Genomic DNA, 24,624 nt, shown 5'->3' on the forward strand with positions numbered 1-24,624 from the left:
ACGCATGGACACACAGAGAGACAAAGGGCATAAAAGTCCCTTGGAAATAGACAAGGCGGGGCTTGCATATATAAATAGGAGCAGACCAATCACACAAGAGCTCGAGATTCCGGTGGAGGCGTGGCCTGGAGTGGATCGCGATCCCGATCCCGGTGGAGGCGTGGCCTGGAGTGGATCGCGATCCCGATCCCGGTGGAGGCGTGGCCTGGAGTGGATCGCGATCCCGATCCCGGTGGAGGCGTGGCCTGGAGTGGATCGCGATCCCGATCCCGGTGGAGGCGTGGCCTGGAGTGGATCGCGATCCCGGTGGAGGCGTGTCCTGGAGTGGATCGCGCTCGAATCTCGGACGAGCCGCGTACTTGTGTCTCGAGCGTCCCTTGCCCTCGGACCGCCGGACAACTCTTCGGATTTTCCTCGTGTCCTCACGACCATCAGACCGTCATGACGTCATACTTCAACAAGGGTCCCTCGTACGGTTTATCCGCGGAGGTTCGGAACAAGGTGAGTGTTGGGTGCGACGTGAGCTCACGATCATCAGGTCGGGAGTGCGATCGTGCGCAAGATCGCAACAAGAGGAGAGTGACGATGGTCCTCCATTTTGGATACTTTAAAAGGATCAGATCTGTCTGTAAACTAATTTCTTCCTTAACTCGTCCCATCTCCGCATTGGGCGTGTCCAACGGGGGGGGGCAGGGTTTGGTGTTCAACGTCTCGTCCGTTGTCCCATCGTCGGACTTTGTCCGCGCGTCGTTTCTCTGCTCGAGGTTTGTACAGATGGACGTGCTCATTGTAAACACCGGGTTCCGTCCTGCCGACTTGATTATCCCGTATAAATCGCTGGAGTGACCTGTGGGACAAGATGGAGTTCGGAGATTACCCCGCCCACCGTACGTGGCCCCGCCCACCGTACGTGGCCCCGCCCACCGTACGTAGCCCCGCCCACCGCACGAGGCCCCGCCCTTTTTAAAAACTTCAAAAGGCAGAACCCGCCCACCGTACGAGGCCCCGCCCACCGTACGAGGCCCCGCCCACCGTACGAGGCCCCGCCCACCGTACGAGGCCCCGCCCACCGTACGAGGCCCCGCCCTTTCTCAAAACTCCAAAAGTCAGGATCTGCTTGTTTCGAACTCGGAATTTTTTTGTTTCGGCGCATTGTCCGGGAAATGTAACTCTCCTATCCTTTGGTTCAACGTCCATTTACGCCACGTCCACGTAAACTATCTTCATGAACGTAAACTTTCCCACGAAACCACCGTCCCACGCTCTAAATCCCTCAGTTTGGAGGTTCTTATCCCCACTGTGTGTTTATGACGTAATCGCAACACTGTGACCAACATGGAATCTAATCGTCCAGTACAGTCAGCGCACGCACCGCCGATGCCCTTGGAACCTTGCCTACTACCTGTGGCCTGTGGGTTAAGCAGTCGTGCCTGTACCGCATTTTATTATTTATTTATTTATTTATTTAGTCTTCCCCTCCCGTTGCTCATCGCCATATATCTTGAACCATCATTCATGACGTCACTCCTATATGGTTTTTGTTTTTTTCCTGACCCACAGCTTTGGAACTAGGCCACCGCAGTCATGATGATTATTCCTTTTAATTGCAGCATTTTGCTTTAAAAAATAAATAAATCTCCAGCTCATGGGACATTCATTTGATTTTGATAAACAATTTATTTATTTATTTATTTTAATGAAGATGACCCCCTTGTCGGGGGTGGCTTGGTGGCACGGTGTGTTTTTGAATCTCGTCCCAACAGTGAGCTCTCATCCTGGTGTTTTGCATGCAGAGCCATACATTGGTGTATGCCGTCAAACGGGAGGTCCAGTCTGCCAGCACTGGTTGTTGGTGGACGTGAAAGCTCCCACGGTGTATTTTGGGCAGAGTAGGCGAGCTATCGCCGGCATCCTGGACAAATTGCCAACTGATGTCACCTTCTGCCAGACATCAGACCTGGTTCGTAAAAGATTTTGGCCGTAAACGTTCCCTGGATGAACCGATAAGGTGGCGGTGGTAGTTGGTAGTGGTAGATGACGTAAGGGGCTTCTCGGCTGGAGCTGAAGGGATGAACCTGCAGACTTGCGTTGCCTGTTGGTGCTTTGAGCAGATTGCTGCAGTATGTCTCACTTGAGCTGCAAGATTTTCCTGTTTTTGTTCTTTTTTGCCTTTAATGGTGAATTAACATTGCATGCTTGCACATTTATTTATATATTTGTTTATTTAACATTTAAATGCTGGAAATCTAAACTCTTTGTATAACTCTCTTCCTCAACTTTTGTGTTCATTCCTTCCAGGAAAAGTACCCCCTGATTCTGTGTATTCTGTTTACCCCGAATAAATTCCATTGGTTGAGCCTCACCAGGTTATACAGATTACAGTAGATCTGATAATGAATTATCTAAAAGTAGATGTGCATGCGGACTCGTAAACCGACACAGGCCGATTACAACGATCTCTTCGTCTCCTTTCATGAACAGGTGAGGCGAATTGATAACTGTGAAAAGGGGTGATGAAACTACATGGTGTTGATTAAATAATTGAGAGGGTATTGGGCCAAAAAAAAGTTTGACATTTGCCAAAAGTTCATTATCAGTTTTACCCCCCCACTCCCCCCTGAGGTGGGGTGGGGGGAGGGGCAGGTTCACATCATAATCCATCATGCCTAAAATGGTTCCTGTTGACTGTTTGGTCCAAGTGGGGAAATTTTGTGATTGCTCACTTTTTTTCTGTCTTGCTATTGTCGACGCATTATGGCTTCATCATACTGAGGTCTGAGGGCTGGCAGGATGGCCTCGATGTAGAGGTGCGCAGACTTGCCTCTCAGCTGTCTTGCCTGGTTTGAATCCCGACGCAGCTATAAACTGTCATCCCAGTGTGCCATCCCTCGGATGGACGTTGATCGAGTCATTCCATCTGCCTGCATTCACTTGTGGAAGTTGAAGTTCCCACGGTGTCCTTGGCGTAGAGTAGACAAGCCATCACCGTCACCATGAACAAACTGCAAATTCCTGCTGTAACTACTGCTGGGCAAACAATGGCAAACCACCCAGAATAACCTTTGCCAAGACGCTGCTTTGGCAGAACCGGCGCTCAGTAACAGTATGGTACGTCAGAATCCTGTATCTGAACATATTTTAAAGTAATTTGTCCCATTTGGTTGAGAATTGCAGCTCATGTGAGATGCATTGGCTGCTGAGGCTCCAATGGGGCTCTTTCAGTTGCACCAGGTTTTTTTTTCTTTTTCTGTTCTTCAATTATGAAGGAACACATATTTATTACCTCCGACACCCAAGGTGGGCGGAAGTTGCATTTTCATCCCTGCTTGGTGTCTGTCTGGCTGTCTGTCTGTCTTTTGTGAGCATGATGTATCAAAAATTTGTGGACAGTTTTGGGCAAAACTAGATCTGGATGAGTTAGGTCGGTGACAAGAACAAGCCAATTCAATTTTTATCCAGATCCGGCCTATCGGTGGAAACGAAGCGCAAACTAATCAGCCTGGCGGAGGTATGTGCTCTGCAGAGGACCGTTCCAGTTACGTATGTAATTATGGTGATATTGGCACCGATTAACTCGTAACGTCTGACTACCTGTGCCCTCCCACCGAACGGACAAATAACTAAATAAATACACACGCTTTTCCCTTCCCATTTCAGTCTGTCATGCTCTTCTGCCCAGCTTCCACATCATGAAGTTTTGCGGTTGTGCCGTTGCTTCCTCATACTCACTTGGTAGTACTAGTTCCCATATTGTTAACCTCCGCCATCGAAGATGGACGGAGGTTACTGTTTTCACCCCTGTCTGTCTGTTTGTTTGTTTGTTTGTGAACAGTATTACAGAAAAACTCCTGGACGGATTTTGACGAAACTTGGTGGGGGATTAGGTATGGTCCAAGGATCATGCCATTAGATTTTGGACTTGGTCCAAAAAAAAAACTTTGACAATTTTGCAACTTTTTTTTCAAAAAAATTTCGATTTTATTTGAAAAATATTTGAATTTTTTTTGCATTTTTTCATGTTTTAAGTGATTTCCAACCCCCCCCCCCATAAAAAAAATTTAGAGAAAAAAAAAAACATTTTGCAACTTTTTTTTGAAAAAAATTTCCATTTTTTTTTTTTTTTTTTTGGCATTTCTACGTGCGCGTCAATCTAGTTTAGTTTATTCAATCGTGGTTCAGTAGAGTCTGATCGATTTTGACCTGCAATGAATAAGATATCAAGGTTTACTTAAGTGACCCAGCAGTATTGGCGGCGGAGGTTTTGCACTCTACCGAGTGTTCCCCCTCTAGTTTCTCCTTGTTTAGCAACACGAGTTCCCATATTTTCGACGTACCAAGCAGTCACACTAAAAAGTGGAGATAATAATTGTCTGACTCCTTTAAAAAAAAAAAAATAACGAGGCAAGGTTTAGGTGATGGGTATCCATATTGTTTGAGTACGAGTAGAAATTTAAATTTTTTTTGGAAAATGTGATTCACAAGAGCTTCCTTTCTGCACTGTCAGCTGCCATTTTGCATGTTTTAGGTGTCTTGTCGCTATTAAAGTTTAATTGCGGCTAAGAGCACTCGTGCATCGCAAGCTGTCACTCTGGGGGATTCGTAGTGTGATTAGTCTGATTTATCCATTTCTTTCTCTTGACTCTGCTGTCGTCGTAGCTTAGCTCGCTAATGGCCTAAACTCAATGCCGGCGCTCTCGGATGGCTCCTGGTACTGCACTGTTTCCTCGTCGTCCAGAAGGAAGCTCGTTGGCCGTCGGTAGAAAAGATTATCGCTCGAATCTGCAGGGTGATGCATGTGCATCGTGTGGACCGACTGATGCGTCATCATCAGCTTTGGCCATATGGCGAACCATAAGGCCATTAAGTAAGGGATGCAGCCCTTGCGAGTGACCATATGTGTGCATATAATTGTATTTCTGATGCCCCAAAAGCTTTCACCGACTGATCGATTTGTGTGGCGTCGGGCCACCATCTGCCACGTGCTTTCTTCTCGTTTACCGTCGATTTTGGTCGCGTTGAAATAAATTGCTTCGTGAGATTATCTGCACATGTTTTGGCAAGATAACCATTCGTTCGAGCGTTGGAGTCGTGTCGCTTTCCTCTGGTTTTCAAACGATCGGGGTGCTGGCGGTGGGTAACGAGTGGAAATATGAACTGCCAGTTGGAGTGGATTTGGGGGTTTTTTTGGGTTTTTTTAAAGCTTGACTGGGATTTGAAGGAAGAGCTTGGAATTGTATGTTTTGAGGGAGTAGGAGTGGCGGTTGATGGGGCGTAGATTGTACAGAGAGGTGGGTTTTGAGGGTCTCAGATGGCCAAGTGGTTGGCTAAACTATCTAGGCAATCCGTATTCACGAGTAAATCGTGCTATTTTATGGCCTGTAGTGCTGACAAGTTATTTGGTGAACTGTAGACCTTTTGGCAGTAGATCTGGGAATAGGGATTTGTGGAATGTAAAGGCTAAGAGCAGCGATGTTGAAATGGAAGGTTTTTTTTTCTAATCTCTCGTTTGAGACTCTTATTCTTTTTGTTGATCCGGTAGATGGTTCCAGGAAAGGCTCAGTGTTTTGTTTTTTTATTTTTTCCACAGATGACGGACTCGTTTAAGCTCTCCGTCTGGTTGCCAAAGGGTGCTTCTTGTGCAAGCCCGTCCGTGCGTGATTACGAGTGCTTCTAACTTTGGTCTTTCTCGTCGAAAATGTCTTTGCTTGAGGAAGTCTCGGACATTTTCAAATGCCTACGGGTTCGCGTTTCAATGGACCAGCCATCATCTTGTTTTACAAACTAATTCCACTCGACGAGAGCTGCTCAGTTCCTGGCCTGACGGAGACGAACAAAATGGTGATCGTTCCATTTCCACATTTAAATTGAAGAACTTTATTATGGCAATTAAAGCTGGTAAATAAATAATTCTCTTCCCCTGCCCATCCTTGACTCAGCCGAGAGCTTTTAACATGAGTCCCATATAATTGCTTCACTTTGCTGCGTTGTGGGACGAGAGTTGGTAAAATGTGTTTATGAATCTTCAGCATCATGTACATGGAATGTCCAACTTGAAAATTTGTCTGACAAAAGGAATGGAGTACGTTTCACCTGGCTTTGGCAATGGATTCTAAACGGAGCAGTTAAAAATAAGTGTCGGTGTTACTTTTGCTATTCCAACACACAGCTACTGTGTAGATGTCTAGGCTCGGGGAAAAGCTACTACTGGTACACTGAACGGATCAGGCCGCAACAGGACAAAATGAACAGTTGAGGAAAGGGGGGGGGGTGCAAGAGGGTTAAAAAAATATCTGTTTTGGGGTGGGGATCATCTGAGATGGTGGTGACCAACTGTCTTAAACTCGAGGGAAGAATGAGATTGAAAAGAATGTGGAAGTTTGTTCCGTGATTGTGGTGGGGAGGAGGAACGATTGAGTTGGAGGTGAACAGTGATCCTGGATTTAGTTGGCAAGAACAACACAAGAATTGCAGGGGACATGAACATTCCTGCGAATGACTGGTGGCGCGGTGACGTCTGCCGGTCTCATGGATTACCTGGTACAACTACGGAACTTTGTGATCATCGTCGGGAATGGCGATTTGGGGAATACCTGCAAAGGACAAAAACGATTACCCCCAATCTCCTCAAATAGAGGGCTCTCCACACTTTCTCAAATACCTGTCTGATGAATAAAAGGCAGGTGTATGAAAACCTTCATCCGCTGGAGGTATCTGCCATTCTCAGCCATTTTAGACAACGAAATGCACGTCTCAAACCTTTGAGTATTTCTGCGTGTCATTTCAGAAATCTCAGTTTTTGTTATAAATTACTTTATAAAGCAAATTGGTTAAGGTATTTATTTATTCTACGCGTTCACCACATTCCAATGCAGTCACAAAACACCCTGGGTACCTTTCCACGAGCTAGAACGTTGGTGAGGTCATCGGCCACTTGATTTATGGAAGAAATTATTTTTCTCAATGTCAGATTTTTTATTATTATTTGTATTAAACAACAAAGCACTACCATTGTATTTGGCAAAATTGCTCTTCCTATTGTTTTTTAAAAATTATTTATTTAGAACTTGACATCCAAATTCTGCAATTTAGGTATTTTTGTTCTTGAAGAAAAGCTGGAAAATTGCTTTAAATAGATTCGTTGAAAGCTTCATATTTTGTGTGATGACTGATATATTTGAAGAAAAAGATGTTACATCATGACCACCTTGACACTGATAGTAAGACAGAAAAGACGTGTTGATGTTGCTGTATTAAAAAAAAAAATTGTTTTTAATTTTTATTCTTAATCGAAGCGACTTCTGTTGTACGAGTACAACTGCAGGTGATTATTGAACAAGTATCGTCTTGTTGGTTGAGATGTTTATTCAATCAAGATTGATAGTGGCTCGAAACACCTGCAAAGTCCAGCGAGGGGAGGGTGAGGGTGTGGTTATTTTTAAGTTGGAGGTAGCAATCTCAACCTGGAACACAGAGTACAACCACCAAGTTTTTCAACTAATTTTATTCCCACAAACAAGCAGACATGTTTCAACGCATTTCTCCCCAACGTGTGCGACGATGATAGTTTTCATTATTATGTAATAAAACAGAGAATTGGCTTATTTTTTGAATGACTTTTACAACTTCTGGGATTGTTGTTGTTGACAGTGATAACATCCAGTTTTCAAGTTGAACTGTCATGCAGTTTCTGAGTGCATTAGCACGTGTGATAATTTACACACTTGTGACGATTCACCACTTTAATATAAAAGTAAAAATCTAAATTTAAGATGGCCATCCCAACTTGGTGGAATGTTTTCAAGCACACCCACAGTACAACGAGCACTTTTCAACTTATTTTGTCCAGTGTTGATTGCATAAAATACAGAGCATGTATGTAAATTTGCCAAGTAGTCTCCAATTCTACAAGGTTTCAATGCAGATATTCATTTGTGCAGAGCATTGGTGCTGCCTAAGCAGTGTCCTTGGCTATTGGGCACAATCCTGGACGTGTCGCCACTCCGACACAGGATACCAGCAAGCTGGCACTTGTTTTGCTGACCTCAGAAGGATGACAGGCAGTCAACCCCACCTGCTATTGGTTCAACAGCTAAGCAGGATTTGAACTCGGCATCCTAGGATCCCAAGCTCACTACCCTAACCATTAAGCCAACACCAGACATATGCAGATATCAAATAATGATTTACTGTAAACCACTGGAACTGGAAATACACTCTCTGACCAAGAGCAGTACTGTTGTGGGCCAGGGTTCGGTGGCGATAAACGACCATGAGGTGGAGCAGTAGAGTTGTCTCCCACCGAACACCCGGAATTTAGGTCGTGACTCTCGGACAACTCAAAGTCACGGGTCCCTTTGCGGACTGTGGACGCCAATATTTTCACCGCGTGGCGTAGGGTTGTCTCGATCTCCAATATACCTAAACAACCACGCAGTCTAGCTACCGGGGAAACCACACCCTCGACGGGCTCTGTCAAACCGGGTCGCTCTCGGTCCAGTGTAACCGAGCGGAATTACCAGAGTCCGTCGGACCCAATGACAACTTACCAGCCCAAACGGCCTCACTAGTTCTCAATACGCACCGTGCTGGGTCAATGGGAGAAAGCACAGAAAAACGAACTGGAACATTTAACACAGGGGTTTGTTTATAAACAATAATCGGGGAGGGGAGCACACAGAGCAGAGTTATCCGACTAAAGCAGTGCAAACAATGTACAATGAAAAACACTTAATCAATCCTTCTTAAAGATGGGCCCACGGGCACACACACACACACACACACACACACACACACACACACACACACACACACACACACACACACACACACACACACACACACACACACACACACACACACACACACACGGACCTCAATGGCGCGGCCTTTATTTGTACCTGTCCGCCTCGTGCGGTCTGGTTGAGCTTGGCCGGTGGTGGGACTCGAACCCGCCGCCAACAATGCAGCACTAAGCACCAGGGACCAGGAACGACGCCACGGATGCCAGCCAGCACGGGAACGGACCAGACGAGACACCAGCAGGCAAGACGAGGCTTCCTCTATTTCTCCTCTTTTTCGATGATGGGGCGTACCTTTTTTTTCGACGACGGCTCGCCACCTCGTCTTATCCTTCTCCCCCGCGGGTCGAAGGAAACGCTCTGAGGTACTCGCCTCCGGATTAGACGAGGGGCGAACATCCCATCTGGCTGGGAAGGCCGTCCCTGAGGTTGTCAGCCTCCTGATTGGATGAGGCGTCTCGGAGGCCCGCCCCCCAAAGAGGCTCCTGAGTGGCTTTCGGCACGCTGGTCTCCCATTGGCTGTGGCACGCGTGCGATGCTCGCCCTTCGCTCATTGGCTGGAGGAAACGTTCCATGCCCTTCCTCGGGGCGGAACCTCGATCTGAGGCGATGGAGGCTCCGCCCACGCCTTCAGCCAAAAACACGTGGGCAATGGCGACCGGGTTGAGTGAGGGACGGTGCCGTTGTTGTTGTTGTATAAATCCTGACTATAAAATAACTCGCAGTGCACACACGAAATTCCCATTAGACATCGGGGATGGATTCTAACTATGCACATACTTATCGAAATAACTAAGCTTAGGGACTGCTGACTGTTTCTGTGCAAATGGCTGCCAGATTTGTAACAGTACAACATGACGTACATGGAGAATTTGCATCCCACCCCTCCTCCCCCCTACCCTCCTCCTGCATGCCTGGTGTTGGCTTAATGGTTAGGGTGGTGGGCTTGGGATCCTCAGGTCCTGAGTTCATATCTTAAGCCCAATGAATTAATACCAGGTGGGGTTGACTCAGCCTGTCCTCCTTCCGCGGTCGGCAAAGTGAGTACCAGCTTGCTGGGATGATTGAGCCATTTGGAGGATCCTGTGTCAGGGTGGCGACCCATCCAGAATTGTGCCCAATAGCCCAGGAGACTGCTTCGGAAGCACTGACGCTCTACAAAGTATGATCCCAATGGATGGATCCTCCTACACTCCCGTGACGATTAATTATTGACATTTAAAACCCTCCTGGGCACACCCCAAGTACAACCACAAAATTTCAACTAATTCTGTCCAGCAGTTTAAGACTGCATACAAGTCAAACCCACACACCCACCAAATGTTATATGTATCACTATCCATTTCTAAGAAAAGGGATCACAAATGAATGATTGTTTGTTTTTTCGAAATTTATTTATTTATTTTTTTATACATTTTCAAACAGTACTGATAACACTTGCTTCCAATGGGAGTGATTATGGAAGGCCTGTACTGTAGCCAGCTTGTCTTACTAGTTCTAGCTGAAGCTCCATGTCACGACCTGCAGTAGATGTTGTTGCAGCCAAGTGTTCATCCCTCCCCCCCCCCCACCCAACACTCCTTTTACATTGTGAAATGCTTTCTAGTTACCAAGCATGCAAAGTGAAAACCGAGGTAAGCAATTGGTTCACTTTGTATGCAAACGTCAGTTTATGATGGAGGAACAACTTTATTTCAATTTAATGTTGCATTTTGAACATGAATCGGAAAACAAACCTGTAGTTTAGCGGTACTGTGGCTCTGAGTTCATTCCGATCAAACATGTGCATGGAGGAGTGAGATTTATTTTGTTTTGTTTTTAAATAATAATTGGTCTGTATGGCCGTCAAATTTGAAAATCATTCCACACAGGAAACTTACCCTATTTAACGGCATGAAGGATACAAACACGCATGCATGAATCGATGGAATGTGTTAAATAAGGTGGGGTGTAAGATGCTACATCACTGGTGGTAAACTTCTGAATAATTTTTTGTTTGTTTTCTTTACAACCTTTAAAAAGCTTTTTATTTATTTTATTTCAATTGAATTATACACTTGAACATTGTAGAACACATTGACCTTTTGTACGTTCAAAACCCCCTTTTGTTTCGCAGTACTTGAACAAAATATTATAGCATCATTCCGGTGAATCAAATTTGCTATTTGCAGACCCCACCCATGTCCTTAAAAAAAAAAAACAAGGACAAATGTGTCCAAGAGCCGCGTCCTAAAGGCAATAACAGCAACTTCCGATATTTCGTCACGTGCCTTGATGGAGCCAATAGCGAGACCCATCATGGAGGCTCCTGTTCATGACGAGAAAAATAGTGTATTTATGAAATTACAACACATTAAATGGAATAATCTTTAAATAGTAACGTGAACTTTTCAAAACTTTAAAGCAAATGTCCGAATATATTAAAAAGTTCATGATAGACACTCTCAAAAGGCACCGTCAGTGTGAGGATGTGTACAGGTGTTTAGTATTTAAGGAGATCTGTGTCCTAAATGTTTTGTCTTCACCAGAAGAAGAACAACGCGGAGCTCTCTTAGAGCCAGTATTCGCTATGTGAGACGCGGCTAAAAATGTATATTTATTTTTCTCAACACTGTGTGGGGTAAGGTGTTCTATGAACTCGAGTTTTCAATAGTGGTCATGGTTGTGGGCTTTTTATTTAGGGGGAAAAAAGCTTCCGCAAATCTAATTTGCTGAGCGTGTTTCATTTTGTTCGCCATTACAAGGTCGGCACTCGGCTCAGTACGAGTGACCTCCTTTCAGAGGAAGTCGAGCAAACAACAACTCGGTTGTCCTGGAGCATGTTCCATTGCTAATGCTTTGAGTCGACCATTTTGTACCAACTGCTTTGCAAGCTGTTCGTCTCGCCACTAGGAAAGCGGACCAAGCAATCGAGAGGTGCTGTCAGAGTCTGAACAAACCAATACCCCAACCAATGAAATGTTCAGAATCGTATAAATATATACTTCTACTTTTCATTCTAATTCTTCAAGATCTACAAACATGCAAAACCCCTCCACCACCTTCCCAAAATGCACATTGGCAGGTCCATAAAGAAGCTTTGTAGGTGGCCCTCTTCCTTCTGACTCACCATTTATTTACTTATTCTTTTCCTCTTCCTAGTACCCTGTAGTTGTTGCTCATACAATCAATTCGTTTGAGGATGTTGTCACAAAAGGGTCGAGTAAAACTGAAAACTTTGGCCCAGACGGCATTTAAGTTCCACAATGGCATTGATAAGCAGTGCCAAGCACTCTGTTCCATTGGGGTGCTAGCTTGAGTGCTTTGAATCAATCGAGCTGCTTGCTTTCTGGGACATGCCCCAAATTTCGATAACGATCGATATATTGTGAGAAATATACATTGATATGCAACCTGATATTACAATAATCTGGAGAAGTGGTACAACATGCTACTTTGTAGTAGTTCATGAAATTACTGTTACTAAACAATAAAATAGGAAGTTGTTGTTATTGTTGTAAAACAAAAATAGCCCACAGTACTGCTTTTCACAACAGTTGTATGCTTATTGCTGGCCTTTCTGGAGAGCTGAATAAATGGGTGACAAACTTAGGTCTGTGATTGGTTTAGGAGGAAGATCAGAATCTCATCAGCTCATCTCTCTTAAAACAAGAAGGGCTTTTGGTAGAGCGCATACCTCCGCCATGTAATGTCTGATCCACAAGAACGTATCTGGCCCAATACATTTTTGAAATGTCATGCCATATATCGTGTTTTGGCGCCATCTCTTAATGGTGAAGAATTGCTTTTAAAATTAAATAATCCTTTTAACTATTCTGGATTTGGATCTTCACCAAAATCGAATCTGTTCGTCCTTGTCACATACCCAACCTGCACAGCAAATAATTGTTGATCTATTCGTGGATCAACTGTTGTTTAAAGATGGCAACTTGTACTTATGTGCTGTCTGGTCTCTTGTCAACCTGTTTTCCTTCACCTTGTCGACAATATGTGATCCAACTCTCTGCATGACCCTTGACCTGATTGCAAAATAATGAAATGTAGTTATCTTCTTTGCCCACCCACCCTCCCCACAGATATTGCAGAAATATGATCCGGTAAAGGAGCAAGAGTTGCAAGCTTGGATTGAAGAGATGACAGGGTGCACCATTGCACCGAATTTCCAGAACGGTCTTCGCAATGGGGTTATCTTGTGCAAGTAAGTCTTGCCGTCTGGTCTTGTAATGCCCCAACTTGATTGTTGAAGTGATCGACTTGAATTGCTTCGTTGCTCAAGTTAGACATTGTCAGTGGAGGAGGAGGATGATGAGGAGGAGGATCAGGATCAGGAGGAGGAGGAGGAGGAGGATGATCCTGGTTTAAAGACAGAAAAGATATTGTTATAGATCGAGGATGACCTGAGATGGTGATGTATTGGCAGCTTGAAACCATGGAGGGAAGAGTGGGATTGCACAGACTCGGTGAGGTTCCACAAGCAGATAAAAAGGAGAAACAAAGCAGAGGAGCAGAGTATTGAGTCTGTATTTTGGACATTTTACAATGAGGAAGATACTGGAATAATCAAACTCATGTGACCTGGAATGACCGAAGCAACACAGGAATTAAAGGTCAGGAAACGAGTCCGAAGGAGAGGTCGTAGAAAACCGAGGCCACAAACCTGTTGGAAATGAGAAAGCAGCAGGCCTATGCTTCTGATTTATTTATTTATTTTTGTATGTTGAAGGCTCCAGTCACGGACTAAGTATTCCTCATCGAGGCAAGGCCTTAAATAAATACAAATAAAAGGGAGAATGTAAAGTGAGGAGTCAAAATGAGTGAGTAAGAAAAGTGTGTGATTGTTTGCAAGAAAGAGAGATTAAAGCGAGCCCGGTAGCTACAGTTTGAGTGAGACAGAAAGTAAGACCAGCAATCCTGACACGGAGAGTGTAACTTGGTTCCCGGCCACCACTTTAACGCTCCTAAGTCAGAACGGTAGTATCACCCTGGGCGGTTGGTGTCTACAATCTACTACTTAAAAATTTGTGAGACAAATCAAATGCTGGTGAGAGCCTTTTCATTTGACCATGTCTAGAACTGACAGGTGTGAAGTGCAAGTCCAAATGAGAGAGTAATACCCATTTGAGTTGTGGACAAAGGTAAGGTTGTGGGTCCATATCTCCCAAACAGGACTTTGTACAATGGACAAAGTCAAGTCTGCATCTTGCTTTGGAGATTATCTTTGATATATGGTCTGCCCAGGAGAGTTGGTCATGGATGGTGAGGTCCAGTAATTTGAGGTTAATTGCAGTAGTTGATTGTGGAAATGGGTAAATGTGGTTCATATGAGGATCTTTCTTGAGATTGAGAGAGACTGGAGTAAATCCCCTTGTACAAGGTGTACTTTTTCACCAAGAAACTAGGGGGTGCTCCTTCTGCGTAGGTACTGGCCTTGGGGCATGTATCGGTTGTGTTTTCAACCCCGTAACAGCAGAAACCTGCAGCTTGAGTTACCGTAGCGATAGTAGCGTGCAGCACCGCAGTGAGCTTTATTTTAATTTGTATCAATAAAAAGCATTCCTCTTAAAACGTGCATGTTTAAATTGTCACATTTCTGGCCCCAAAGAGCATTAAAAATAAAAAAATGTATATATATATATATATATATATATATATATATATATATATATATATATATATATATATATATATATATATAGCGGCGAGGCCAAAATGCTGAGGCCTAAAAGTACTGTAAATAGTCAATCTTATATTTGCTATAATGGAGCAAACGTGGATGTCACCGAACTCCAAGATTGACATGAGGTAGAAATGGCGCCACCTTCGGTGGTAGCCGGTATTACAAATCGTCTTCCTTTATCTTGTATGTTGTGATCAATAAAATTTCCTTTAAAAATGACAGACATTCTAAAGTGCATTTCCAAGACTATGCCACAGCACATTGCCCATGGAAGGTGCGCCGAGAAGGTGTGTGCCCGCTTGTGTGTTTAATTTGCGTAATGCAGAATATTCATCCCGAAATAAGATTCGTCCTGTCCTTCGGGGGAAACCTTAATCACCCCCCCCCCCATCAGAATGTTAATTATAGCAACTTGTTCTCCCCAGAAAGCTTGGTGTTGGCTTAGGAGTTAGGGTGGCTGGCTTGGGACCTGAGGGTCCTGAGTTCGAACTCCTGTCAGCCGTTGAATTAACACCAGGTGGGGTTGACTCAGCCTGTCATCCTTCCGAGGTCAGCGAAACGAGTCCCAGTGTACTGGGGTAATAACCATTTGAGGTAACCTGCATCAGAGTGGTGACCCGTCCAGGAGTGTACTCTTTGCTTATGAAACTGCCTCGGCAGACCAATGTGCCTTTACAGACAAAATGGATTATTTATTTATTTATTTATTTACTTGTTTCAGAGAAAAATATTACTTTTTTGGGAGCGCTGGTAATAAACTGGTGTCCAGAAGTGGGATTTTTTTTGAACCCCTTGATCAATAAATTGGTGTCAGGTAGTCGACCTGTGATGTGCTTCACACACCTCAAAATTCAGAGCTGTTAGACAAAATTTTAGTTAAATTTATTGGTGCAGACAATGGCGGACCAACATGGGCCGGTCCCGGTGGGCCATGTAGACTATGTGAATATGGATGAGGATTTGATCCAAGACCCACGTGAAGTTGCAATGGGAGAGGTGGAAAATGATTCCGACCCTCGGCCTCAGGAAAATGCGGCGCTGATAGTGCAGAACGGCGGGTTATCGCAGCCAGTGCGGCCCGAGAATGACACGATGTTGTTCATGAGGCAAATAATAGCACAAATAACTATGATGAGCCAAGAAAACTAGGCACAAATAACTATGATGGACCAAAACAACAACAGGAGACTGGACAGGACGAGTGAAGAAAACATCAGAAAAATGGGCGTGATGGGCAGAGAAATGGCGGCAGTGCGAGAGGAGGTAAGGGAGTGTAGGATCGGTGTCTGGGAAGTGAGGGGAGAGCGAGAAGTGAGACCAATTAAATACATGGTTTTATTGAATTGTTATTCTCCCCAGGGTGAGTCGAAGGTACTAAATCAGCCAAAAAATTTCGTCGTTTGGTGCAAAGAACTTTGAATCATCCGTGTGCAGTGGATGTCACCTTTCCTGTTTCCTTGGACATTATTTTATTGGATGTTCGAGTGTATCCATGTCCTAGCTCATTAATGAGGTTGCTCAGTGGGTCCATGGCCAGGCAAAATGGAGTGGGGGAAGGCTGTCAATTTAACATTAGGTGACGTGTCTTCATCTTTCCTTCTGAGTGCTGTAATATCAATGTGGTATTCCAGTGTTCACTTTCTCAGTCAGTTTGGTTATTTGGGGGTTGAACTTGTATGTCAACGAGTGTAGAAAAGGTCATTGCTTTTGGATTGGTGGTGATCTGAGGTGATGGTGAAGAGCCGTCTCGAAGACCTGGAGGGAAGAATGAGAATGTGGAAGTTGGTTCCACAGTTGGAAGGGGGGGGGGAGGGTGGAACAAATGAGTGGAGGTCCTGGATTTAGGTAGTTTCACCAGAAGGGGGTTGATAGTAGACTGTGCGTGTCTTGCAGAAACCTGGAGGGTTGGTGGAGACAAAGCATGGAAAGAGTAGAGGGTGCAAGACCAGAACGGAGGCGGTAGAAGTCAGAGACCACCGACCTGCCTTCCCTGTCAAAGTGATAAGCCCAGAGACTCAGCTTCATCATTGGTGGTTCCAGTAGTCTTGAAGGCCTTGATTTCCATGGTATCAAGCTGAGCAAGATGTGAGGCAGGAGAGAGTCGTACTCCTAGGTGTGGATGAAAGCCTTGTCGGTGGATTGGAGTTCAGGTGTGCCAAGGAAGGACTTTCCATGACAGAATGGTGCCCAGTCGGTGACTGGCTTTGGAAGCAAACTTTGAAATGTAGTTTGCCAAAGAATGATCATGACTGATAATGAGACCCAGGAGTTTGAATGACTGAACTTCCTCAAGAGGATTGTTCAGAAAGGGTGCGTGCGTGCGTGCGTGCACACGTACTGAATGAGTTAAAACTGCCGGTGTACTCGGGGTGTGCATTGGCGTTTTAAAATGTTGGGATGGTTACCATGAACTTGTTTTAACAAAGTGCGCAGAGCCATAGCCGAGTTAGAATATGCACCGAGCAGGTAATGTTTGTGTGTTTGTTTTAACATGCGATAGATGTAGTCTCACGGAGAAGGAAAAAACAATTGGAGGATGAGGGGTTTCGACTGGCTTAAAGAAGCAGTACAGGTAGATATTAAACGGACACAATCATGCGAATCATCGTCGGGAAAAGATGATTGCCAGACAAGTGGAGATGCTTAGAATGTTGGAGGCTTTTGTCTCGAATGAAAATCAAGACGTAATGGGAATTTAAGGTTTTGTCACGTTCAGAGCAGAGGTGAGGATGTGCACGAGGCATCTGGTCAGATGCAAACGACATCGGTGGTTTTTATTTTATTTTATTTTACTTTTGTCCTGCATCTTTTATTTATTTATTTATTTAGTTTGTTTTTGAAATCCCATTATAAAGGGGCCTTGTGTTATGTGGTTCAATTTGCTTTTTATGATGTTCTCTCAATTTTTCTTGCCTGTCTCAACAAGGCTCATCAACAAGCTCCAGCCAGGATCGATAAAGAAGGCTAACGAGTCAAATCTCAACTGGCACCAGGTACGTTGTGTCCCTTTATTTGACTTCCATGCTGAGAGGTGGTAAACCTATTGTTCTTGTAAGGATTATTATTACTAGTGCAAGCGTGTAGGTGCATGCCCATCCGTACGTGCGTGGCCGTACGTGCAAAAAAAAAATAAAATAAAACAAGCAGTCATAGGCTGGTACTTACGAAATCGTCAACTTGACCTCTGACCTTGTCTAATAAAAGCTGTCTCTGGAAAAGGTAGCGACGCAAACCAGAAGTTTCTACGATGATTCTGTACCAAACCATCAAAAATCGAATGTTTGACCTCACTGTGACCTTGACCTTTGCCCGATTTTGACCAAAATCTAATCAGCACTCGCCATCACCCTCCTGAATCACGTGGTGTAATTTGACATTGGTAGCTTCTTCCGTTCTCGAGTTATCGTGCCTTCAAACACACACACAAACAAATGACGGAAGTCATCAATATACTTAGGAAATCTTTAGATTTCGTAAGTAAAAAAAACTTTCAAACCGCGTGCCAGAAACAACACACAGGCCATTCCTTCGCTCTCGCGTGCCAGTAGGTGCATGCCCGTATGTACATCCCCGTAGGCCGTACGGGCAAAAAATAAAAATAAAAACTTTCAAACCGCATGCCAGAAACAACACACAGGCCGTTATTTCGCTCTTGCGTGCCCGTACGTGCATGCCTGTAGGTGTGTGGCAGTATGTGCAAAAAAAAAAAAAAAACCTTTCAAACCTTGGGAAACAGCTGTTTCCCTTGGGAAAATTCAAACATTCAGATTAATTAATAATTTGAACAATTAATTCAAATCTTGGGTAAAAAAAACACCTTTCAAACCTTGGGAAACACTTGGGAAACAGCTGAAACGGATGAACAACGATATCAAACCTTGAAAAGGTCCCCAGAGGTTATACTCAGGTCCCCAGCGTCAATTGTGACGTCATATCAAACAAAGAAGAAGAATTGTGACGTCATTCGTGCAAAAGAAAGGATTGTGACGTTAATCGTGATGTCATAGCAACGTGTCCTGTCATTGGTTTGGTAAATAAATGGCCATAACTTGGGAATCACTTGTCTGATTTAATATCAAACCTTGAAAAGGCACATGCACAGGGCCCCAGCAATATACCTGGCAAGTTTCAATTACATCGGACCAGGGGTTATCGAGAAACGGCGGCCGCAGACAGACAAACATACAGACAGACAGATGCACACACAGAGATTGCCAGAATTATAGATAGATTACAGTATTCTAGTTTCACCATTTTTTTTTTTTTTTTTTTGGTGAAATAACTTGGAAAAACATGGTTATCCCAAGCTGCACATGTTTATTGATCATCATCCATCATATGGCTGTTTGCTTTCATTGTACAACCCAAAAACACCCTTGGAACTTAATTGTAATGGATGTTTTTTATTATTATTTATTTATTTTGTCTTGCATTTTGTCCCGAGCATAAAAGCATCCCTCTGCAGTCTTGAAGTGCGAGCTTGAAGCTTCTGCTCTAAAAACTTTGGATCGGTCGAATATGTAATGTTGCGCAATCACAAAAAGAAGTCGCTTCTACGTGTAGTTTGGCCTGCTGATGCCGAATGGGCCAAAAAAACATTATCATACATCACATGCTCTTTCCTCCTGACTACTGGATTTGGGCTCGATTTTTTTTATTTATTTTTTTTTTTTCCCCAGGAAATGTATGAACGGGGCCCCATGCGATTGGCAGATTAGGAATGCCTTTGATAGCTTTATTTATTGGTATGCAACCTGTGTCTGCTGGCTGTATCGTTTTCTAAAAGCGTAACTGTGCTGCTGATGCAATGGCCCCTGTTACCGGCAAGCTGGTGCTCATTTTGCCGACCTCAGAGGGATGACGGGCCGAGTCAGCCCACCCGGTGTTTGATTCAACATTATGACAGGGGCTTGAACTCGAGACCTTAAGATCTTAAACCAACCACCTTAATAACCGTTAATCCAACACAAGGTGACTTTGGTAGCTGACAGCACTGCTTGCAGTTCAATTTTTATTTATTTATTTAATATATTCCGGTTCACATTACCTTTTTTTATTTTAGGTTTGAATAATTTGCTCATGCAGGTAGCCGAAGCAGCACTTTTTGCAGCCATTGACAGTAGGTAAATGTATAAAGGAATTGATACCTGAGGGTGTGGCATCGTGATATGAGGCAAATGCCAGGACGTCTCGACCACCTGGTCTACATGATTCACCATCTGCAGTTTTGTTGGAAGTTCTGTTCCCCTTTTATTTAATCTTATTGGTGGTTCCCCTAACGTGGGGTAATTTGACCACCCTGTAAAAGCGATCAAAGGTAACCACAAAAAGCTAGAGTCAAGTCTATTTTTTTTATTTTTTTTTAAAGATTTTTAACCTCCGATTTTACTGTTGCAAGCAACAGAATTGGTTCAGCTGTTTTTGCTAATACTCAGAACATCGACTGATATATTTGTGTGGTTCTATGATTAGGGAAATGTTGCTCTTCTTTGCAAGTGTTTTATTTATTTATTTATTTATTTGTTTGTTTTTGGTGTATTGGTGGGCATCATTGTGTCTGTGTGCGAGACAGCCCAGAAGTTTTGATGTAATGAAAACTTGACGACCCCTCCTCCTACCAAGGAATTCAAATTTTGAGCCACTGGATATAGATCGAACTGGTTGTTTAACTTGGACTGACGTTGCACAAGCAGCTTGCAATGCAAATGGTTTCAAAACGTAATCCAGTGATCCGTTGAGCCAGCTGCATCCACAAATACTGCTCTGTTGTTGGGCTCACTGTTTTGCACAATGTCAAACTTGATTAGAGACTTATGCACTTTGGAATCTCTTTTCCGATTGCAGTGTGCCATCTTGCATCGAGAGCTAGGTTTCTTTTTTTTTTTTGGGTTTTTTTTTTTTTTTCAAACATTCACATTCTTTGATGGCAATTTTTGAATGAAATCAAAGTTTGTTTGAATCGAGTTCATGCTTGTTGTTCAAGTTCTTGGATATTTACTTTAAACAACAACAAACAGGTGATACAGACAATCAGGCAATCCTAATTTCACGCGAGCTGTTTTTATGTTCAATGGGGGTTCGAAATTCGGTGGAATGAGAAACGATAATGGAAGATGTCGAGTTTTCGCTTGCATTTGGTGTCGTTAAAGCACTTCTTCCATTTTTTCCTTCACACCATATTTGCTAGTAATTAGTAGAAGTTTACAGATTGCTCCTTCAGCCATGCCTTGGTTGCTTCAGTCAGTCTTTCAGGATTGGTCAATGGGTGGCCATGCAGTTGAGAATTCAAATGGCAAAGGATGCTACTTTGGGCCAGGTATGGGCTGTACAGGAGGGTGATCCAGCTGTTTGAAGCTAGTCATGAACAATGGTTTATAATCTCGATCAACTTGTGAAAGAGGAGCATACCTTTGGACAACATCCATCAGCGTTTGGCCATGAAGGCCTAGAATTCCTTTGGCGCCCCAATCCCTGCCGGCTCATCTTGCCCCACCCCGTCCACCCCCATTGCTAGCTTTGCCCCCCCCCCAACAACTTTCCCTACCTGACCCACATCCTTCCAGCATATTTTTGCTCTATTGCTTCCTGATCAATTGTGTGTACCAATTCCTCCATGATCCACAGCACTGTATATAAAATAAAGCTACTCCAGTTCTCCACGACCTCATTGTACACCATGCCTGAGTCTACAGCTAATTATGATGCCTTCTGGGTATCCCGACTGCACCATTGTTGAAGCTCCGTTTACCCCGTGACGTCTTGTTCTTCCATGAGCCTCATTACTAAAAAGTAAATAAAGGGTTTGACAATTGATTAAATTTTCAATTTGACTGAAGGATTTTATTTGTTATTTTAGTGACAAAACTGTTTACCAACCCCTTCCCACTCCGACGCGCACAGACGCGCACAGACGTGCACTGCAATCATTTCTCTTCTTCTTTTTTTTCTTTTTCATCACAGACGTATAATATGAGGTTATGGTTGAATTATTATTTTCTCGCATATTAAGTGCGTAAGCTTCTCCCCAACCTTTGGTCCGTTGAGAGAGTTTGAGACGCGTGTTGTATCGAGGACAAATTGGCTTTGGTTCTTCTGTTTCCTCTCCCCAGCTTGAAAATATCACCAACTTCATCAAAGCGATCCAGCAGTATGGTTTGAAGCCACATGACATATTTGAGGCCAATGATCTCTATGACAACACGAACATGACACAGGTCCAGACAACGCTCCTTGCCCTTGCCAGCATGGTGAGTTGTCATCAACCTCTCCATCACCCTGTAATGAACTGCTTCTAGGAAAGGCTGCTTGGTGGGCTCCATTTACCTGACAATACCTGATGCCAGGTGTTGTGGCTGTAAAAACACTTTCCTTTTTCACATATTTCTCCCCAAGGTTTTTTTTGTTTTGTTTTTTTCTTGCATTAGAGCTTTCATTTTAATTTCACTGCTCTGACAGCATAGTGCAGAGGTCGTGATCGTGCCTCGAGTCTGCCTAGTGTGGGTTCGCTACACGACTATGAACTGTCGGATTGTTTTTTTATGAGCAGTGTGTTGTATCACAATGTGTGCCATACCTCGTTGGTGCAAGTTAAAGATTCCATGGTATCCTTTGCAAAGAGTAGATGAGCTCTCGCTGATACCCTGGACCAAGTCCAAATTCCTGCAAGGGGAACAGCCGTGCGCTCAGCAAATTATCCCAAACCGCAGTCACATGATGCATACAAAAGACATCGAAGAAGAAGCATCGGCACTATTCTGTCTGATATTTTTTTCCCATCAATACCACATTAATTGTGTGTGTGTGTGTGTGTGTACGTTTGTACGTGGACTTGGGTTTTAACTCCCTGTACTTTTGGCTTCCCCACCCTGGGTTCCCCTAGCAAAAGATCTGGCCACTTGGGGATATGGAGGTCAATCACTGATGCTATTGGTGGTTTCACCTTTACGATAGTTCAACAAATGTTTCATAAAGAGTATAACATATGAAGGTACCGTAAAGATCAGCACATGAGGAAGTATCATATGAATGTTTAACATGAGCCGAGTTGATTTAACCAGCCTCAGTGGTGTCATGATACGCGTCTGCTTTTATCGATTGGGAGGTTGGTGGTTCGAACCCCGGCCGTGTCGTACCAAAGACTTTAAAAATGGTACGAGCTGCTTCCTTCCTCGACGTTCAGCATTCAAAAAGGATAGAGTACGGCGAAACAACCATAGGTTGGCAATCCTCGTTCGTATTCGGCATAAGGCTATGGGGTTGCATCATTGGCTGAGGGCGCAGCTGTGCCACTGATGCATTGCCCTCTGCTGGTTAGGACGGGAATTTGTACTTTGTCCATGATTCCAGCAATTGCTTGCCTACTACTATTCGAGAAAAACACCGTGGGATGTTTTTTTTTTTGTTTGTTTGTTTGCAACAAGCTGTTGTGCTCATGACAGAGTTTAGCATTGTTTGTGTCCCTGGTTCAGGACGAAACCCTTCAACATTGAGACGTGCAGCCGTGCTTCGAATGTGGGCACGGATTTGGGGTCGTGTTTCCGGGTCACCGTCATCGGCTGTGTTTTCTCGTAGGTCTTTTCAAAATGCCCGATGTTGGCTGTGACCAGTCTTCCATTTGATTGTCACAGAACTGCAAATGTCAATCGAGCTCGGCCAAGTCCTGGAAGCTATTTCTCCATTGACTTTGCTGAAGCTTCCTCACAGTAGTTTGTAGCTGTCACCACTTGGTGAAACGCTTCTCGATGGTAGAAGCTGCTACTTCTTCCCATGAATTTGAAATTCAGTAAATGACACCAAGGATCGATTTATGTTTGCTGGCAGGTTGTTTAGTCCGACTTCGTCTCTCATCTTGTAAATGACTTGCGTGTTTTTGTTACTCTGTCCTGGCTGAACCGTACTACCGAGAGGCCCTAAATTTTGTGTGTCGGTAGTTGAGAATCTGGGAAAGGTTTTAACCTTTCAATGTACGACATGTGCCAGAACCGCTAAATATTTTTGTTTGTTTGTTTTTGTTTTTATTTTCATGCAGCGTCAGGTCCCCAGACTAGTACATGTTGTAATTGCTGCTTCCAAAACTTTAATTTTCTTCTTAAATAATATCCTAATCCATGGGCTGGGATTTTGATGTTTTATTCATCAGGAAGAACTGAAGTGTCCTCCTTCAGCATTAACTTTGTCCGGCGTCAAGCATTTCTCAACAAATAGCGAAACGTGCCGGTTTTGATGATCTATTGTTAAATCTGGCTCTCGGCTGCTCTTCAAACAACAATGGTCGACCTTTCAAAAACAGCATGGCTTCTTTGGTTTCCCTGTCGGGAGCGGTTGTAACTTCTCGCCTTTTAAACTGTCACACAGGGGGATTGTCCTTCTCCGTTTGGAGTGCTCACCACCAGCGCAGTCCTCTCCGTCGATGACGCGTGCGCCTGGTAGGGTCACGAAAGAACAGCCCTGTGTCTCATCCATTTAAAAAAAAATGTCTTGTGGGGCATAATCTTTGCAGAGTTCTGGCAACTTTGATTTCCGGTCGACCACAGAGTCGTTGACATTTCCCACTCTCACCACTTTCATCCCAATCCCTCCTCTTGAACAATGTTGTACCTTCTCAAAAAACTTCCAGCCTTCTGTTTGAAGCCTTAAATGTTGTGACCTGTAATTCAGCAGCAAACTGTAAGGCCTCGTATCCTTCAACGTTGGTCCAGTATCATTTGTCTGCCTGGCCGTTGTCTTGAAACCACTAATAGCATTGGTGATTGACGACTTCATTTCCCGTTTTTTCCCCATCTATCTTTTCCGATCCCCGGACACACTCTTTGAGACGTCCCACAAACGTTCTGCTTTTGACTTCAAAATGTTCTGAATTTGAATTTAGCCGACCCCAAGATCCTCCGCTATTTTGTGAGCACCTTTTTTAAAATCTGCTTCTCCGACCGTTCAATAACTTTAAGTCACTTGTCGAGCATAACGACTGCGGCTGTTCGTGGGGAAATTCCATGTTGGTTGTCATTCCGAAAAAAAAAATCATCTCTCAATCTTTTAATCATATTGTTTAAAATTAGAGTGGAAGCCTGGTGTTGGCTTAGTGGTTAGGGTGGCGGCTTGGGATCCCAGTGTCCTGAGTTCAAGTCCCGTTGGCTGCTGAATTAACACCAG

The 24,624-nt window shown here is 44.0% G+C and overlaps 1 protein-coding gene across 1 annotated transcript in view; it reads left to right on the forward strand.

Annotated features, from left to right (window-relative positions):
* Positions 1-289: 289 nt before the first annotated feature.
* The window catches only part of CNN2 (calponin 2), a 36,442-nt gene continuing 12,107 nt past the window's right edge, over positions 290-24,624 (forward strand). Inside the window, exons 1-4 of the mRNA XM_085886246.1 lie at positions 290-501; positions 12,875-12,996; positions 17,402-17,468; positions 21,585-21,722. Of these exons, the coding sequence (XP_085742372.1) occupies positions 442-501; positions 12,875-12,996; positions 17,402-17,468; positions 21,585-21,722 (387 nt within the window). The 5' untranslated portion in view covers positions 290-441. The remainder of the gene's footprint in view (positions 502-12,874; positions 12,997-17,401; positions 17,469-21,584; positions 21,723-24,624) is intronic.

This window comes from Eptatretus burgeri, chromosome 6 (genome assembly GCF_056783735.1).
Source record: "Eptatretus burgeri isolate ZD-2024b chromosome 6, Ebu_testis_v1, whole genome shotgun sequence".
Taxonomy (NCBI): Eukaryota; Metazoa; Chordata; class Myxini; order Myxiniformes; family Myxinidae; genus Eptatretus; species Eptatretus burgeri.